This window comes from Amaranthus tricolor, chromosome 16 (assembly GCF_026212465.1).
Source record: "Amaranthus tricolor cultivar Red isolate AtriRed21 chromosome 16, ASM2621246v1, whole genome shotgun sequence".
Classification (NCBI taxonomy): Eukaryota; Viridiplantae; Streptophyta; class Magnoliopsida; order Caryophyllales; family Amaranthaceae; genus Amaranthus; species Amaranthus tricolor.
The window spans coordinates 8,874,980-8,895,205 of NC_080062.1; the positions used below are offsets into that span (position 1 = coordinate 8,874,980).

Genomic DNA, 20,226 nt, shown 5'->3' on the forward strand with positions numbered 1-20,226 from the left:
TTGCAAGGTTCAACTATTTAGAGGAGTAGTTCAATGGTGCATATTTCTCTTTGCCTCTCTTTGAAGAAATACTGATTTAGTCTGTTTCATTTGCTCCTCCCTCCTCGAACTCTAACTGTTGAGAAATTTTAAATTAATGACTATAACTATAACTACTAACTCATTGACATTGTTAACCTTCACATTACATCCTCTACCAAACTTTTAAATAACCAAACGTTACGTGAAGAGTATTAAAAGCGTAGTTTGGACTTAAAACATTCTAAATAAGAGTTAAGTGCACGGGGGTGTGCCACCATTACAACTTAATTAAGCTTCAAACAAATTGGATATGATTAAAGCAGTTAATGGCGATTAGTTGCGCCTGCTTTTGGGTTTGCTGAATTTCAGGATTGCACTTCTTTTTAATCTACTTTCTCTTTTTTTTTTTTTTTTTATTTAGATAATCATGTTTTATATTTTGATGAAATTGTACCCGTGAAGCTACTTTCTAGTATTCCAGAAAAGAGTAATGCCTTAGAAATCAGATTGAATCAATCTAGACAACACAATTCATCTTTACCTAACTATAAATAATATGGAAAAAGCTAATGTGACACGATCTTACTATTAAGACATTTCTCATATATAGATTAAATAGGTTAATTAATACAATTATTAGCATATGAGCTCGTTATTTTGAAGTCATCTCACTGAAAAATGATCTCTCTTTAAAGTAGCTCATAAATCTTTAATAAGATAAGTTTTTAATTAGCTTGGTGATTGAAACCTTTCTTTTCACCCTTGTAATGAAGTAAAAAATGAGACATGATTCATTAAGGTGTTCTCAACTAAAATTGCTACAAAAAAACACACAATTATTATCTACTTCGCATGTTAATTAAGCTATAAATATACACAAATTCTTAAATGAAATTGTTTCATGATGAAACCATCTTTAGTGGCCTGATTTAATGTATATTTATCATCTTAAAGTGATCACTTATAACATCAACGTGATCACTAATAATTTAAAATAGTCACTTTTTTTAGTCTTAAAATAATCACAAATAATCATAAATTAATTACTTATAATTTTAAAATGATCAATTAATACCCAATTTATATCAACCAGTTTAATGGTGAGACAAAGTATAGTAGAATTTTTTTGATTTGATACTATTCACAAATAACAAATAAATGGTACTGACAATGAACGCAAGTTCTTTTGAAGAAACTGATATATGCTTTAACTTAGACAAGATTCAATTCTCATTAACCCAGTAACATAGGTAACACTACCAAGCATGCATAGCTAAAAATATAATTCTAGTAGTGTTCAATTGGATCAACCAAATATATTTTTTCTTATTCTTGCTAGCTTTTGAATTTGCTACAAATCTAATTAAAAAGTTCTACAAATTCAAAAGCAAAAATTCTCATTCTCTATAGAGAGTGGCACTGTACTGAAAAAGTGGAAACCAATGCAAAGCTCTTAAATTCAAGGAATCAGCCAAGCAGTCGTGTGCACAAAACCAGGTCAAAAGAGTGAGACAAAAAAATCCAGAAACCAAAATCTGGAAAAGCATAAGCATCATCTAAAGTCTAAACCAAACAATGCTAAACATGGCAGTGACATACAACTTTGTTCATCCCATTAGGCATTAGCATTAGAAGAAAGGGCCCCAAAGTTGCTTACTTTAATAAGTGATAATGGCAGCAAATAAGGCCCTTAAGCCATCATTTAACTCGCCGCTCAAGAATACTTGAAAAAAGCCCTTCTTTTTCCTCTTTCACTAGTGAAAAGCACGCACAATAAACTTTCTGTTATCACTCTAAATACTCTTTCAACAGTTTTTCAATCTATTTATTTATGTCTTTTCAAGGGAATATTAGAATATAAACTATTACATACACTTCTTTTCAACCCTTCACCTTCACTATAGGCTCATTGAACTAGAGTATATATTTAGCTTCCCACCAACACTTCTTCATCCTACTAGACCAAGTCACCGGCTAACATGAAAGGTTACAATGATATGATATTTTAGACATTGTAGAGTTAAGAGTTTTGGCACTTAGCAGGGTGGTTAGCCAGTTAGGGAAGATTAGATCATTATAATGATACTCTCTATCCGAAAATTATCGGATGAAGTAGGTTTGGTGCTTTTGTGAGTTTGACTTTCATTAGGGGTTATGGGTTGTACTTTTTTTTTTTTTTATTTCAAATAAAGGATATTCCTCTACTGGCAAGAGGGTGATGAGAACTGAAGGCAAAAGAGAAAGCCTTCGACTATTAGGATAACTTATGATTCTTTATAGGTTGTACTTAGGGTAGTTTAAGAGGGCATTTGTTTCATGTACACTACCAATACACTTTAAAAGAAAGACGGTACAATTGAATAACATAATACATCAAGAATGTAAATTTCATGCTTCTTAATGTAGCTTACCTCTTCGTTGTGGATGCAGAGACAAGTATGGATGGCATGAAAAGCGCGGCACATAAGCTTGCACACATAGATGAAAATGGTCCTGCAAAATGGCTTCCGACATCTGTCCCTCCACCGGAGACACCAACTGAGTCCATGGAGTTCTTGGCAAGATCGTGGAGTGTTTCAGCCACAGAGCTCTCCAAGGCCCTCTCTACCAACTATATCATGCCGAAAAAGCCTGAGAAGACAGCATTTGGTTTTCTTAGTGATGAACTGAATATCAATGTCAGAGATACCGTGATACCCAATGATTATGTAAATATTTATCTAACTTAAGCTCCATATAAGTCTGACTAAACAACATAATATGCAAGATACTCAAAGAAAGCTTTAAAATTTGATTATAAATACTTTTCTCATTTTGCAGCAAGTGGAATCGCTACGAAATGGAGAGAGTCCTCCAATTTCTCCAAGACTGAGTGATGAAACAAAGGTATATACTTCTTCAGTCCTGACATTGTTTCTTTAAATTTATCATGAGTAGAATCATAATGCTCTGTTGCTCCTGTCGCCAAGTAGAGAACTCCTTTCTAAGCATATTAAAAAGGCTGAAACCTTCAACTAAGAATTGATCATATTGCCTTAAGCATGCAGCTATGCAATAATAATGATAGAGACCAATAAAGGTGCAAGTTGAAATCCATGCAAGTACTTAAAAGTTCATCTAGCTTCTTCTTTAATAACCAATAAACCAATTTTTACATATAACACGGGTCAAAATTTTTGAAGGCCTATATAGATAAAACAGATGCTTCTGCCTTCTGGTTAACTGTTAAATGAATGAGAATAATGTTATAATTCGGTTATTCGTCAAGTGGATAATTACTGACATGGGTCAAATTTGACTAGGAACTGTTCTTACTTCATCAAGCACTGCACCCCGAGTTCCTGTCCAATCAACAGCTGCTAAGAAAGGGGGTAAGTAAAACTTCTACTTCCTTTCACTTCTGATATTGAAGAAGAGTCAATACACATATGACAGCTGTTGCGTAAAACATGATATGATTTTGCAGCTATGTAAAAGCATCATAAAAGGACGGACAATGGGAAGGCGCATGAAAGATCAAAAGGAGAAAAAGAAACATGAAATGAGAACTCACAATGCACAGCTACATGCTGCAGTGTCTGTAGCAGGAGTAGCTGCTGCTGTGGCAGCTTTAACGGCTTCAAATGCAACGTCGACTGAAATATCATCTGGACAACCAAAGATGCCATCTAAGCCGACTACTGCCCTTGCATCTGCTGCTGCACTAGTAGCATCACACTGCATTGAAATTGCAGAGGAAATGGGAGCTGATCACCATCAGATCCTGTCAGCTGTTAATTCTGCAATAAATGCAAGGACGAATGGTGATATCATGACCTTAACAGCAGGAGCAGCAACTGGTATGACCACAAGTTTGACATAAAGAAATAGTGCAGTTTAGTTGAATCAAAAGATGAAAATACAGAAGTATAATTTGACATAAAGAAATAGTGCAGTTTAGTTGAATCAAAAGATGAAAATACAGAAGTATAATTTAATAGAAAAAACACCCGTAGATTTGTTTTTCCCTTTATACACTAAACAAAACAAGTTAAACAATTATTCTAGCATCTAATCACATCTTGCAGCACTAAGAGGAGCTGCAACCCTCAAGGCAAGGTTACAGAAGGGTTATGGAGCAGCAGGTCTTACTCTAAGTGAAGAACAATCTGAAGAGGGCAGAGAATCACACTCAACGACTGCTATGAACTTTGCAATGCAGGGTGGAGAGCTTTTAAAACGTACAAGAAAAGGTAGTAAAGCAATAGACTAGTTCATATATAGGCAAACTCCTGGTTGATAGTAGGCTGACTCTTTGCAAATGTTTGATCCCAGGTGATTTACACTGGAAACAAGTGTCATTCAGCATAAATTCGACATTGGAGGTACTTACTAACAATTCTTTTGGCCCCTTTTATCTGCAAGAAAAAACAAAACAGGATTAAGCTTGAATTACAATTTTATGAAGTGTTTGGAATAGAACATGATCTACCAGTAGTTAACCAATCTTGTTTTGCTACGCAGATAGTTGTTAAACTAAAAAGCAGGCATATGGCAGGTGCATTCACAAAAAAGAAGAAATGTAAGCAACTTAATTCTCTTCCTTCCTCGAGTAGCATGTCAAATGAGCAATATCTTGCTCACCATCATTATATCTAACCAGCAACATTGTTTCTGCAGTTATAGTGACTGGAGTATACTCCGATATTTCAGCATGGCCTGGCAGAGAGCGAGAAGACAGTAGCGAGCAGAGAGCTTACTTCGGGATACAAACATCAGATAGGGTTATAGAATTTGAATGCAAAAACAAAGGAGAAAAACACATGTGGACTGATGGGATACAAAATTTATTGAATTGTCACATTAATATGTAAAGTATGCCTGTAAGAGTTATGTTACATTACAATTTGGCTGATGTAAAACTAAAATTTCTATGATTGAGTGCAACATAAAATTAAAATTCCTGATTGCCTCTCATGCGATTAACAAAAAAAATGTTTACAACATGCAACAGTCTTTGACATGATGCTGAAATGGATCTCCAAGCATCACAACATCCGGTCATATCTATATAGAGCACGCTCTTGGTCAGGTCACTCAAGTTCCTTGAGAAAGTCAATATTGTCAACAAATACCTGCAGCATTAAACATAGTGTAAATTGCATCACATAACTGGGCAAGTTCAATAAATACAACTGGCAATAAACCTTTAGAAAATAGAAGCCAAAAAAATGGCATGTCAGAACAGAGTTAGAAATGCCATCAACGTTCGTCCATATTTATGTGACATCGTTTGTACCTTGTAAGGGAAGGTGCAATAAGTTAAAAAAAACTTATCTATAATTTCCACCAAAGGAATTCAGTGAGAATGAGTCTTTGAATCAAGCGCAGTTATTTATGTGAAGTTGCTGATGATGTTTGCTGTCAAAGGTCGATCAGAAACAACCTCTTTGCTTATACAAGGATAAGGTTGTCTGCATCTGACCCCCAAGCTTCGTTTAGCTGGGAGCCACTTGAGAACATTGTGGTAATGGGTGTTGTTGATCTTCTGTGATAATATATTTGAGTTGAGTTGAGTACATCTCATTGATTAGTTGAAGTATCTTTGCCCATCTATATTTAATTCAAAGTAGCATCTACATACCTTTAATAAGAAACTTTATTTTCGTGACAAACTTAGTTGATTTCTTTAGGATTCAACTTTAGGAAAGATTAGGATGAAAGGGTGAGAAGAATAGAAAAAAGAGAAAAGTAAGAAAATTGTAGAAGTGCTGAAACGATACAACCACATTAAGAAAACTTTAGTAGTGCTGAAACACTAAAGCCGCACTTTAGGCGCAGTAAGAAAACTGAAAGCCTGAACTGCTGGAATGATTTTTTTTTTTCCATTATGCTGCAAATCTTAGGTTTTGAACTAATGAACTAAGTCAAAATGACTAGCGAAATCAACAGAAAATCTTATGTACAATGAATTTGACAATATTGAGGCCTATTTGTTATCTTGGAGGTGGTGAGACTGGTATGCTAATTCTCTCTTCACCCCTGCCTTGCTGAAACTCAGCAGAAGCATTAAAGTAATGCTACACTAATCCTATAGTAAATGATTTGGCGAAGTACTAATTTTGTTTAAATAGGGAATAACATTATGTGCACGTCAACTATACATCCCCAAGTCCAGATAGCACAAGGATCTAAAACCTACATGTCAATTACCAGGCATCATGAGACCAAATTTACCCTCTGAAATTAAATCTTTATGTAAATGGTCAAGTCAATGAGACAATTAGCAAACTGAATCATTGGAGTTAGTAACTAACTAATTTTTACAATTATGTAGCTTATACACCAACAATAATGTCAAAATCTTAATCCCAATTATCAAAATATGAGGTAGGCTACATGAATCATAACAAATTAGTATATGAGATCATTTGTGACAATCCGCATTCTCTATTTGTTCCTATCTAACACAGCAACACTAAATGATTCCACCATATCTTTATATATCCTTATCCCCCCTCCAAGTCAGTTTCGGTCTCCCTCAAGGCCTCAACCTCTTGTACAGTTTTCATCAGTTCGTTTTCCCAATCATCACATATGCTAAGCCAACAAAATCGATCCTCCTTCATGTTATCAGCACTATCTTCCAGACTTCCACACCTAATTATTCTAACTAACAACTGCGGTTAGAGAAATTGTGTTGAAAATACCTCAGCCAACACATAAGGGCCTTAACAGTGTAACTTTATTCAAATTGTAAAAGTTAAAAACCAACAGTTTCATGAGGATATGTAAGAATATCCTTGTACTATAAAGTTGCCGCTAAGAAGCAAAACCAAAAAAATTTCAAGCTGAAACGAAAAATCATTTACATACTCTAAATGGATAAATTATTAAAAAAAATCTAACTATTGACCATTAGTTCGAAATAAACCACTATATTAAAAATTCAAAATAATCCCAACTTTTTGAAATAGACTTGGCTAAAAAAATTACCCGCAATATAGGTTTTTCAATGAAAAAGAAAAACAAAAACCCACCCAAGGTCCTCAACACAACCCCTTCCCCTACAGCCAGCTACCCCACCCCTCCCCTCTCCAGCCAGCTGTAAGCTGCCCCACCTGCTCCCTTCTCCAGCCAGCTGCACCATTAGTGAACCACCCACCCTCCCCTCTCACAATTTAGTTTTTATTTTTATATTAAGATCAGCGATTAGTTGAATTGATTAGCTAAAAAATTGTTTGATTCATATTTCAATTGCTTATTTTTGTTAATTTGTATTTGGAAGCATTATATTACTTGTGTTAACCAACTATTAAATTAGGTTTTAGGTTTTTGATAATTTATTGTTCATTCCATTTACATTTATGTCTGATGCTGTTAACGTTGTTCTTGGGAAAAAATGAAGGGTGTAGTGCTCGCTATCAGCAACTGTTTTTTTTGTGATAGGTCATAGGTGTGTGGTTAATCTTTGAGGTTAATTGGAAAATTCATTGAGTGGCACTTCTCAGTCAGATTTTGATTGTAATTGGGATGATTTACTTTGCAGCCTGAAATGTATCTAATGCTGGGTGAGGAGAGTTTTTCAGGTGGGGGAGGGGTGCTACTTAGTGGGGGCCACGGGGTGGGAATGAAAGTGGGGAGACAGATTCATTGGGGTTGCTCGGCAGTGATTGCAAGGGGACTAAGGGGCGGCAGGGTGAGAGGGGTGGGTTTTATATATGTTAGAGTTTCTTTATTCTAAAGGAAAAATTACTGTAAATAATACAACTTTTGCTAGTTTCCCTACAATGATATCAACTTTTGATTAATAATAAATAAAACCAACTTAGGGAGTTTTTTCCTAGAATAATACCAACTTTATTTTATTAACTAAGTTACCAATTTTTTTTGTCATATAATATCCTATAATTTGATTTTTTACATGTTAGGGATACTATAGGAAAACTCCCCCTAAGTTGGTATTATTCATGATTAATCAAAAGTTGGTATTATTGTAGGAAAATAAGTTAAAGGTTGTATTATAGCTGGTAATTTTTCCTATTTTAAAATCTAAATATATAATTTTTTGACCAGGGTACCTGGGAATATTTTGAGAAGAACCCTATAATAGTTGGAACTATTTTGAGTTGTCCAATAGTTGGGTTTATTTTAAGCTATTGGGCAATAGTTAGGATTTTTTTGATAATATTTCATATTCTAAGTAAAGTATAAAGCTATTTCATGATTAGAGTAAGCAGATCATACTGATTTCCAGCCATCTGGATCCAAGCATGCAGTTATCTTGGTATTGATACCAGGCAATGGACCAGGATCAAGTACAACTTTCCCTCCATTAAGCTTAACTGCATCAGCTGTTTTATAAACATTGTCTGTTCCAATTGCAATCTGACAAAACAAAGATATGTAATGCATATGTAAACATAAATAGTTAGGAGCAAAGCAAGTTGGATTAGAGGGAGATATTATTGTTCAATACAAACCGCTTCAAGAATGAACTTTTACCTGGGCATAACCATTTCCTTTGTCATACTCACGAACTCCATATTTGTAAGTTAACTCCAGTACAGCATTTTTATCCTCCGGACCATAACCCATAATAGCTTTTGTATACTAAAGATAAACAATTTTCAGTCAACCAGATATTGGACTGATAAAGTAAACCAATAATATGATTAAGGAAAGTTTCCACATTCTACATTAAATAGCTCCTGATTCCCAATTCTTGATCCAATCAAAGTCAATTGTTTTAAAGAAAAAAAAAATCCTGGATTGAAACATATAGTCACATACAAATGGAAAACCCTACACTAAAATCTACCACATTTGACTTTTTGTTGACTTTGATTTGCGCACAATAGTAGTATATTGCATTGATGTTGAACTTTTACGTCTTGAAATGATTTGAAAAAGGTGAAAAAATTGGGTTTTGAACAGAGAATATGGATGGACACAAGGCAGTGATAATGAAGGGAAGAAAGACAGTGCACTCTCAGTAACAAACAATTACAGAGAAGTTGTTCCTAGTAGGCTCTTAATGAAATGCACAAGGAAACTGAACACTAATACCATCAAACGAGTAATGAAAAGAACATGTAAAGAGTAATGAAAAGCAGAAGCCTAGATGTCCAGATGCTTCACAAAAACACCAGTTTTACAGGTACAAATTTTGGCACAAGAGAGAAAACTCTTAGAAAAAGAGTACCAGAACGTATCGATCTCATCATTTTAATTAATGTTTTATAATAGACAAATACATCTCATCACCAAGAAGTGCTCATTGCTAGATGAAGCAAGTTACACTAAATACTAAGCCACATGGAGCCACATCATATAGCGGCAAAAAGAAAATTCTCTCTGAATGTTATGAATCGAAAGGGGGGACCACAGCTGAGATTTACTTACTCTAGGAGGGAGGACAAGAAGGACAAGCAAGGATAATGAGTAATGGAAATTTGTATTACCTTATACAGTAGTACTTGTTGTTGGTACTTTAGGAGTACGTTTGCTGTATTTAGAGAAACTTGGATGAGTAGTAGTATTATATATACTAGGGGATTGTAATGTGTAAGACCATCTTTTGAAATGTGTAATGCCTAGTGCTATTTTGGAGTGAAAGCCACTCGAAGAGCTTAATCAATCAATTAGTAATATTTCCCTAACCTCTCTTTTACTTGCTCACTGTTTTGTACTATGTTTCACCCCCAACAGCCCCTGCTCCATCACCAAACAGCCCTTGCTCCACCCACCAAACAGCCCCTGCACCACCCACCACCAGCAGCCACCAGCCCATCTGTTCCGCACCACCACCAGCACCATTACACCAAGCAATACCTAGTGTGAGGCCTGACCACAAAAAATCTCTATGCAATATTTCTGTTACCTTGTTCTCAGGATAATCCATCTTGCGGAGCAGGTCCATGCCATAAGCCTTCAATTTTAATAAACGAAAACACAAGAACAAAAAAATCAGTGATCTGACAAAATGAACAAACTATGCATTCAATTTAGACTTTATAAAATTGTTGTTACCTTGTTATAAAACCTAATAGCACGATCAAGTTCTCCAACTCTAAGCATCACCTTGCAAAGGGGGTCGAATGTAGGTACCCTTTCTATAAGCTCAAACTTATAACCATCTGGATCTTCTATATAAGCAATAACAGAACCATTGACTAGAGCAGGATCCATTGTAACCTTACCACCCTTTGACCTTACAAGATCCACTGTTTTAGCAACCTACATAAGAGAAGTGCCCTTCAATAACTGACAACAATCTCATATCTTGCTGGCAGCAAGAGTTCATTTTTAAAGACATCTCATACCCATGATAAAAGGAGCTCTGCCCAAAAGAAAGAGGAAATGATGTTCCAAATGTTAAAAATCTGATGGTGATGACATTACAAAAAGCAAAAGGTTGGCAGTGATGCTAGTAACTTACAGAAAGATCATTAAGAAGTACTTGTATCAGTCAACTCGCACAATATTAGATAATGCTCTTTGAGTCCCTTTTGAACATGATTTAGGTTATAGTAAGGAGGAATAAGAATAGTTACAACAAGGCAAGCTGTTCTCCTATTAGGTTCCAAATACACTAATCAGAAGAAACTTATCGACCTAAAAAGTTAAAGGCAATCCCTCAAACTAGTAAATTGATTTTTACAAAGATATTATTACGTAAAGGGCACAATCCTAAATTCTGAGACTGTATTATCTTCATTGCTAACAAGTTAAAGCTTATATAAGCTCAGTCTTCACAAATATATCCAACAGTTTTCTTCAAAGCTCAATGTGACACTGAGTATAGTTTCTACTTGTCTAAGCTTAGATCAAAGACCCTCACGAATACATAGTAGCCTTTAGCATTAAGTGCAGAACAGTCAAAATGTCAAATGAATTTCAGGGAACTCACATCCTCAACAGCAACACCAAAGTGACCAAAACCAGTTCCAATGTCATATTTGTCAACACCAAAGTCTGCAACCATAATTTTAAAAGTAACACCTTGTCATGTAACTGCAATAAACTGGATTATTCATTATTGCAGAATTTTAGTTTGTAGGCAAAACAGAAATCAAGTAGCAAGAAACTATTTGAGTGGCGAGTATAAAGTGAGGATGTAAGTGGATATTGTATCACTGTAATTCAAAGCGTTACGAAAAAATAAAATACGAGCATTCGAGACTAAAGAGACTTGCACTTTCCCAGGACATGAGTATGAAACTCACTAATTTTGTATATAGAGTATCCTCTTCTAGAATATACTCCCTAACTAGGTACCTCTATCCAATATATGATATTAGCATGCACTTCGCACAACAAAGAAATGAGCAATAGTATAACGGTTAAAAAAAGTCCACAAGATGATGGACCTTAATTTAATAGCTTTGGAAACAGATGGAGTAAAAGCTAAATAGTATACTGTATGTGAGTTCAACTGCAAAATGTGACTCTTCAGGTCCATAACCAAGGAAGGCATTGGAATATTTCTCCTCTGGTATGCTTCGTTGCCGTAATACCTTCATTCCTAAGCACTCTGTATAGAATCTAACATTTCACCAAACTAGTTAGTCACCTTCACAATAAGCAAATGTAAACGCAAATGTTAAAATTGGAAATTTACTTTATAGTTTTATCCAAATCCCCAACACGATAGACAACATGAAGTAATCTTCGTTTGTCATTTTTAGCCCAATCTACAAAATTTTCATCCTTGATAATGGGGCTTGCTTGAGCTACATTTCCAGTTGTACCAACCTCAAGAATATTTCTTTCTGGTTTTGACAGTGTAGATTCCTTAAAACCTAACAAATGTGACTGCGAGACAGCTGCAGCAAATGAAATACATATTAGTGCAAACATATTATTCCTTTCACTACAAAAAAATATAAAATTGCAACCAGAAATTCACGACCATTTTATTTTTATCGCCAATATGGCGACCAGACACAATTGGTCGGCATTCATGACTAGATGGCGACCAGACATGGATGATCGCCAAATGGTGACCAACTCGCAACCAGATAGGGCGACTACTTTGTATTTATTATTATTTTCTTTTTTTAGTGATTTTAGTTTCGTTTAGTATTAGTTGTTGACAAGTGCCAAATTGACCGTAAATTCAAAAAGAAAATAGAGAAGATTTTCCCGCCCACATTCATATATCTATGAATAATACACAACCCACAATTTTAACAATACATACCCAATACTTCTAATTTGGTTAGGATTAATTATTTTTAAATCAATATTAAATTGTTATTATATTTTATTTCTAATACTATACTAATATGCCTAATACTACACTAATACAAATAGTACTAAACTAAAACGACTAACATTATACTAATACGATCAATAATATACTAATACAACTAATATTTTACTAATACACCTACTATTACTCTAATACAACTAACATAACACTAATACGACTAATATTATACTAATACATCTAATGCAAAACAAATATGACAAATACTTGAGATAATACAACTAATATTTTACAAAATGATAGGTAAAAAAAAATATGACTAAAATCATATTAAGACGGCTAAGAATAAGCTTATACAATGTATACTACTAATATGAGTAATACTAGACTAGCACGACTAAAATAATACTAATATGACTAACATTATACAGATACAATAATATACTAATACAACTTATGCTAAACTAATACGATTACTTAATAACAAATAACAAATAATAAATAGTATATAATAAATAGCCACATGATCGCCATTTGTTATAAATTGGCTACCACCTATCTGTTTTCCATTCGCGATTACTAATAGACATAGTACCATTATGGTCGGCAATGGCTTATAGCGACCAAATGGTTTATTGTGACCATACATCTGGTCGCTATAGGCTTATAGCGACCAAATGGCTGCCATTTTGATGGTCTCTATTTTGTGTTAATTTGTAGTGTTTGCACATCCCGATTTAATACCAGACAATGCCTCAACATCACTAAATCACAAGAAGCATGCTGACTCAAAGGTATTACACATTACAACTTGAAGCCAAACAAGAGCCACTATAAAAGTTAGCTGGTAGTAGCACCACATCTAACAACTTAATCATTTCATCAATAATGTTTAGACTCTTCATTCTTCTGCCTTGACAAATTTGCAACACTAGAGCATGGGTGTGAATACTAGGAAACTTCATTCTGGTCCGATATTAGGGAAAAGAATTTCAGATTTGCTAGTTAAGACACCTGGATTTGCATACATAGCAAACAATTGTACTAGAGTCCATGTTGCATAGTTTAACATATATGATCATCCATGCTTAACTTCTTGGAACGAGAGCAAGAAAAAGTCTAACTTCAAGCAAGACTTTAGACTAATTTGTGAAAGTGGTTTTCTAAGCATGACTTTCAAGTTATATTGTGCCACGTCAAGAAAGATTGTTTTAGTGCCGCAAATGAAGTCCATAGCACATTGATGACCTAAGAAGCTCCTCAAAAATTCTATATATGATCAACTTTAGGCTCCAAGATAACAAGCATACATTGTATTGCCTTCATAATAAGGCTTACCAAGAAACTGTTTGACCCAATATCATTTATTTTATTGCCTTGCTTGACTCCACACAAGTGTAAAGAAAAAGGTCTATGGATATAAAACTTGGTCCGGTTACTTTTAGTATCATATACGTAACTTAAAATACTCTAAATTTAACCCCCAAAATCATTAACATTTATAGCTAAGCTTTGAAAAATTATACACAAATCATAATTTAGTTTATACAATGGGATTTTCCAAGTTATCTAAGCTCAACTCATCAGTGCCACCAATAAACTGATGATCAACATGGTTTACAAGGGACCTATAAGCCTAGTGATCCTCTATTGGAAATATTCAATAATTCAAGTGCACTATTTATACAAGTTATTGAAAAATAGAAGTAGGTTAATTCGGTAATTGTAGCTGGAGCGGCCCTCTCGATACATTATTAACATTAATAATTATACTTAAGATAAATAATGCGGAAGTATAAAACGCCGAACTGCTAAAAACTGTTTAAACTAAAATCGTTTAAAACATAAGTTAAAAATCTTACAACTGAGAAAATATAACATAAAGTTTGCTTAAATACGATAAAAAAAAAATCAGTACAATATAGTCATCAAAGTCATCAAGTAAAATCAATGCAGCTAAGTCCTTGATAAAATAATTAAAGTTGTGGCCTGGATCGAAACCTGAGCTAAATTTTCCTGCAAAATACTGTCATCCATAATACGGATGATAGCCGATTGCATTGGTCAGCGATAAAGTTGAGTACAATTTCCTCAACAAGCTTATGATGTGATAGTTAAATCATGCTTACAAAATAATCATCAAGCACAATATAGAAGGTTATTACTCATTATTGACCTTTATTAAGCTATTAAGTTACATTCTCAATACTCCGAAAGTTCATTACTGCTACTAAATACTTGGTAACCTTAACGCTTATTCAATCAAGTTCAATTAAACCTCATAACTTTACCATCATAGCACATCACAAAATCACAACAATAATAATAACTGATATATGTAAGGGTCTGATTAGGTGAGGACCGTAGTCCTAAACCCGAACTGTGGTGGAGTCGTCACTCCTCTCAATATTGTTATGCTCGAGACTCCACAGGACGGGTTTTTCTCGGACCCCCTGTCTGACACCGCATTTTACGTGCCGGCTAACACGAACGTCGGGATTTTACATGCTGGTCCATGGTTCGACGTTACCTTACTATCAGAGTCATACAGTCAATATCATGCAATATTAAACAAGACTCTAAACCGAAATAGTTTACATTCTTATAAGTCAAACTTCCACTAGTCAAAATTTTGACAATTCTACCCTTTTGATAGAAACAAATTACTAGTATCTTATAAATTAGTATCAATTAAATAATAAATTTTCGTAGCTATACTAAGATTCCTGAAGCTAAACTAAGTCTTTTTATGCCATAAATAATCATAAAAGTCAAGGGTAATGTTTCTAAGCACTTAATAACGTATTTTATCAAATAACCAAGTAAAATAGTAAAACGGATCTATCATAACTATGAAAAATAATTTGACAAGTTATAAAGGGTCCAAAATCTAAATGAAATGAGTTTTCGACTAAAAAGTTCAAGAAAAACAACGCTAAGCATTTCAACAAATTAGTTTGACTATTTTACCGATACATCGATTAACAATTCTTTATAATTACTTGAGTCCAAAATAAAAATTTTATCAAAACACCAAGATGATATGGAATCATTTTAAAGAGATAAGTTTATTTAACCAATAAAATTCATGATTATTATTTTAAATAACTAATACAATCATTTTGGCCATAAATCGACATATAAAAAAATAATTAAAGTCCATAGGGTCTACAACAATTTTCCCAAAGGTCATCATGTGATTCAACATGGTACAGGAGTATGCCAAAAAGTTATAAGTCAAGAAGAGCCCATTTAATATTATTCTTATTTAACTTTTTTTTTCAAATTTATTAAAAAACTTTTAACTTATTTTAAACTTAAGTAAAATATTTTCTTAGCTATTTCTAATAATTAAGAAAGTATTCAACACCTCTTCCTATTAAAATAATATTTTTAAACGAAAATTCAATTAAATGTTATTTTAATGAAGTAAAACTCAAGGAACATATCTAAAATGATATCCTAACTTTTAGCTTTTATAAAGTACTTATAAAATACTCTTTTTAAAATTCCTAGTTCACATCAATTTTATCTACCAAGATTTCATCACAAAAACATCACTAGATACTCTTTTTAAGTATTTTCTCAATACAAAAGATCATAAAGCTAATATACATGAAACTTAAAATAATATTTCACATAAAAAGCTTCATATATATCTACATTATCATATTAATCAAAATTTTTCATATTTATAACTTTTTAGAGTGTCCCAAAAGTATTATTGTTTTTACGAAAATATCATTAAACTGGATATGACTATAATATAACCATGTAAAGTTTAAATGATTAAAATAAAATCATGTTGATCATGCTTTTTATATTATCAAGTAACCATAAATAAATATCACAAAAGGAGAGAGTTAAGAAAATGTGTACCATTTTCCTCCAAAGGTGATGCTAAACCAAGTAAGAGAATAATAATAGGAAAATAAGAACTCAAAGAAATAAGCTCCAAAAGAGAAAGTCCTCAAGGCTCCAAGCTTCAAAGAAGTAGATCTTCAATTACCCAAAAAAAAAATGATATCCAAGCTCCAAAAGATAATATTTGACTATTCAAAAGTTTATGATTATTGGCTTAAGAAGTGATAAGATCAAGCTCCATCTTCATTTGATTCTTCAACTAATAAAAAGGGTATAATGTTAGTAAGATGTTAATGAAGTGAAGATATAAGAAAGAATGGTAGAAAGATTTGATGATGGGGGTGCAAGTGATCTCATGGCTAAGGGGGTATTTATAATGAGTTTTGAGCAACTTTTTAGTTCATAAGATTGTATGAAAAAGAGTGTTAAGAGCATAAAAGAATGTTAACTTGTGTAAGTGATTTAAACTATGTAAGTGAATGTGTAAGAGTTTTGAGTGTAGAACAAGGTTAACTTATGTAAAGAAATGGTGATAGCTAGTGTAAGTGATGAACTTCATGGATTGATGTAGAAAGGATTTTGGTTCATCAAATTTTTTGTTCTAGTTTATACAAGTGAAATGTTTTAGAATAATGGGAAAGTTTGATTAAGGTTTGATTATAAAAATATGATAATTTACTTAGAAAATTTTGGTTAAAACTATACTTAAAGTTAATAAGAAAAATATAGTTAATTTTTAGGTATAAAACAATTAAATCAAAGTTGTAAGGTTAAAATGATAAGTAGTAAAGTTAGTTTAAGGAAACGAAATTGAAACGTAACATTTTAACAAAACCGTAAATATAATATTAAAATTTTACTTTTCGTAGTGTAAAATAATAAAATAATATTTTAGTGCTTATAAAGAAATTTAAGAATATATTTATTTATTTTTTTAGTTTAATATTTAAAAGAAATTACAAAAAAGGTTTAGGAATTAAAGGTGATTTGAATTAGATAACCAAAGAATTAGGAATTTGAATTAAAAAAATTTCGGAATAATTAATCGGAAGATTAAGATTAAGAAATTTAAGTCTGTTACAGTAAGATTCTAGAACAATAAAATCAAAATAATATTGAGATAATGATTATGTTTTTCCAAAAAACCATTTATTACTACTGAACTCTAAGACCTAATTTGATATCTTATTGGATCACACAATAGGAATTTTACTATATCATTGAAATGTATTGAAACCATCACCAAAATGTACTTGAACCATTAATATGCTTATTTGGTTAAGGTGACCAATATGAACAACGATTAGCTTTGCTTAGGACTAAGCAGTGTCATTAGACCTAAATGAAAAAAAGTAAGAAGAAAACCCTAAATCTATAAAAGAGAGAAGGAATCGTGAGTTTTACATGGATTTGCACATCTAGTGAAATTCACATACTTCCTCCTTCCAATGACACTCAAAAAGATACCCGATCTAGCTACTGGTTTCATGTTTGTTGAATCAAGAAGAGTTATAGGTATTGATTATAGTATAAGGTGTCTTTTCAACCTAATAAAGGAAGTTTCCGTTTTTTATTTGCCTTCTTGATTATACTCAATGGCATTATGTACAAATCACGGAATTTTGAGAATGTTTTTAGCAGATCTATAACTCTAAAAATACTTATTGTAGAGAATAAAGACACTATACCAATTTGTGAGATGGTGTATCTTTATATGGGTGACTCCAATCTCTAATTCCAACTTCTATCAAGGCTTTACTTAGATGGCATTTTTTTCACCTTATCTTTATTTTTATCACGAGACTGACTAGCTGTCACATCAACATTAGATGCCTTAGTATGAGAATTTTGCCCATCTTTTCATGTTAGGAATTTGTTTTAATGCTTTATTGCACCTAAGTAGTGATTCTCGATCCAAGTCAGCCCCCTTGTGCCCACTAAGCACACTAATTCCCTAATCCAGATCAAGCTTAGAGCATTGCCACCAATAGGTAAGGTGCACCACATGTTTTAAGTGTAATGTATTCAAATTGCAACATTATCCTTACCCTTGGTATTGGCTGGCTGGCTGCTGGCACATCAGTGTAGGCCTTGACATTAGAGATTATACAATAGGCTGACAAGCAAAGACAAGAAACTGGAGCCTCAATTCAAAAAGATTGTGACAAATTTTCACATATAAGAAATCTATGAATAGTTTGCCCTATTTCAAGACCTAGTTTTGTTGTCGAAAACATTTTTTCGGTTGTGCGTGTAAGGATAAATAAGTTAACATAGTAAATGAGAAACCCCACCGAGCCTCCAAAATCAAAATGTTAGCCCCACCCCAGTTCCTAGGTTGCAATTTACACAAGGCACTCTTAAGTTTAAGCAATGACAACTTCCGTCTCGCACGATTTGTTCAAGCTAAAGTGCAAAACTACTTAAGATTATTTTAATCAACCATCTAAAACATACACAAGGTAGTAGGGAGTGCAGGGTACTAACTCAAAGCCCATATAAATTTCTAGAATAATTTGCGAATTACAACTTTAAAGTTTGCGAGTTTTGCAAAATACAGTCTCAATATTTATTTTTAGCGAATTACAACCTCCAAAGTATCAAAGTCTACATCATTCAGGCCAAATCACAAAATTAGAACCACTCATCCTAAAATTCCGACCACTAAAAAGGTGGGAATTATGTGATTTAGCATAAACGCCGTAGACTTTGATACTTTAGTGGTTGTAATTCGCTAAATAATGAACATTGAGACTATAATTCGCAAAAGTGTTAAATTTTAAGGCTCTGATCCGCAAACTATTCAAATTTCTATAAGATAACTTTCAGTATAGAGGCTATGAAATGGCAAGCGACTAAAACCAATTGAGTGTAGCATTACTATGGCGAACGATTTATAAAGGCCATATTCATCAGCAATCCATTATGCAGCAAGAACTAAATTACTGATAGACATAACTATTCTACACCATAGCTAACTGGTTGCCTCCATTTCAACAAACCCAGGACCACCATACTAACGTAACTATGGACACCAAAATGTAAACACCAAAAATACCTCTGTCCATCACCCATTTCATCATTCTACGTACTATGAACTACTCCTAAAACAAAATTTATTGCTCAAACATTCGAAATAATCAAATTATATCCTCCATTTCACAAATAAGTATCAAGAAATGAATTAATCATTACTGCACTATTGAATTGCACCTAATTTGAAATTAACAAAATCAATTAGGCGGTCAATTATACGAAATTTAAGGATTTTATGCTTGTAAATACTCAAAAGTTGAAACATACTTCATACATTACATTAAATCATAATAGTTTAGTAGCTTCAAATTTTGAAATAAAAAAAATTGAAGTAAAGGATGAAGAATTTGATTACCTGTACCGAGGTGGATGAGAGAGAGACGGCGAGAGATGTCAAAAGAGGAGAGAGAAAATGTGATGCAAGAATGAGAAGCAGAAACCTTCCAGCTACCAAGAGTGGAAGAGAGAGAAAGTTGAAGTGACGCCATTATCAATCTATCCAAATTATGTGCTTCCAGTATTTGACGCTTTTTTCTTCTATACTATCCAATTTCTCTGGTTTGTCTTGACTCTAGAAGAAAGAACGAAGATAACGCTTAACTGGATGATGGGCTAGTAATTGAGACTTGGACTTGGAAAACAAGTAACTTAGGACTTGGGTTCGTGAGAAACCGTCTCTTGAAGAGATGAACACAAAACACAAAAAGTTGATATTTTTATTTTCTCTTTAATGTATATTAATTAGACTATTTAGTTTATGTTATATCTAATATGTCTCTCGAAAAGCTCAAATTGACCGTCTCTCACAATAATTCATGAAGAATAAAAGATTGGGGAATGGGTGTGTCCAAATTCCAAAACCTTCCTCTAACCCAAAGTTCTAATCTAAAATCAATTCCATCTAGGTCTAAAGCGTCAATTTTTGGAAAAAATTTGCTTGAAAATTAAATTAAAATTAAGTTATATTAAAGAGTTTTATTAAAGTTTATAGTATCAATTAACTTAGAAATTATTTTATTAACACCGTTTCTCTATAAAGCAGCTTAATATGGACCGATCTAATTCTAATTTATTAAAAAAATAATAAAAAGTGTTCTTTTTCAAGTGGAGAT

General features: G+C 33.1%; 2 protein-coding genes across 4 annotated transcripts; one reads left to right on the plus strand and one right to left on the minus strand.

Moving 5' to 3' along the window:
* The first annotated feature begins 1,777 nt into the window (after window positions 1–1,777).
* On the plus strand, window positions 1,778–4,960 carry LOC130802866 (VAN3-binding protein). Of its 3 annotated transcripts, none has more exons than XM_057666970.1 (9): window positions 1,823–2,371; window positions 2,452–2,729; window positions 2,842–2,907; window positions 3,324–3,392; window positions 3,488–3,860; window positions 4,089–4,253; window positions 4,336–4,385; window positions 4,525–4,582; window positions 4,681–4,960. In XM_057666970.1, exons 2-9 carry the CDS (start codon window positions 2,460–2,462, stop codon window positions 4,872–4,874), a joined length of 1,245 nt encoding a protein of 414 aa, XP_057522953.1. In that variant the 5' UTR covers window positions 1,823–2,371; window positions 2,452–2,459; the 3' UTR covers window positions 4,875–4,960. The 3 variants fall into 3 exon arrangements, with proteins under 3 accessions (XP_057522951.1, XP_057522953.1, XP_057522952.1); XM_057666969.1 differs by having other exon boundaries at window positions 1,823–2,007; XM_057666968.1 differs by having other exon boundaries at window positions 1,778–2,729.
* Window positions 4,813–19,713, minus strand: LOC130802868 (probable lactoylglutathione lyase, chloroplastic). Its single transcript, XM_057666971.1, has 9 exons — window positions 19,470–19,713; window positions 11,624–11,828; window positions 11,423–11,547; window positions 10,913–10,977; window positions 10,033–10,239; window positions 9,884–9,931; window positions 8,506–8,613; window positions 8,248–8,388; window positions 4,813–5,135 (listed from the first exon to the last, which is right to left on the minus strand). Exons 1-9 carry the CDS (start codon window positions 19,600–19,602, stop codon window positions 5,094–5,096), a joined length of 1,074 nt encoding a protein of 357 aa, XP_057522954.1. The 5' UTR covers window positions 19,603–19,713; the 3' UTR covers window positions 4,813–5,093.
* Window positions 19,714–20,226: the final 513 nt, after the last annotated feature.

Coding starts and splice junctions, on each gene's coding strand:
- LOC130802866 (XM_057666968.1), top strand. CDS start 2,412: ATGCTTCTTAATGTAGCTTACCTCTTCGTTGTGGATGCAGAGACAAGT. Junction 2,730..2,841: donor CCGTGATACCCAATGATTAT/GTAAATATTTAT, acceptor CTCATTTTGCAG/CAAGTGGAATCGCTACGAAA. Junction 3,861..4,088: donor AACAGCAGGAGCAGCAACTG/GTATGACCACAA, acceptor CACATCTTGCAG/CACTAAGAGGAGCTGCAACC.
- LOC130802868 (XM_057666971.1), bottom strand. CDS start 19,602: ATGGCGTCACTTCAACTTTCTCTCTCTTCCACTCTTGGTAGCTGGAAG. Junction 9,932..10,032: donor CTATTAGGTTTTATAACAAG/GTAACAACAATT, acceptor TTAAAATTGAAG/GCTTATGGCATGGACCTGCT. Junction 8,389..8,505: donor AAGGAAATGGTTATGCCCAG/GTAAAAGTTCAT, acceptor TTGTTTTGTCAG/ATTGCAATTGGAACAGACAA.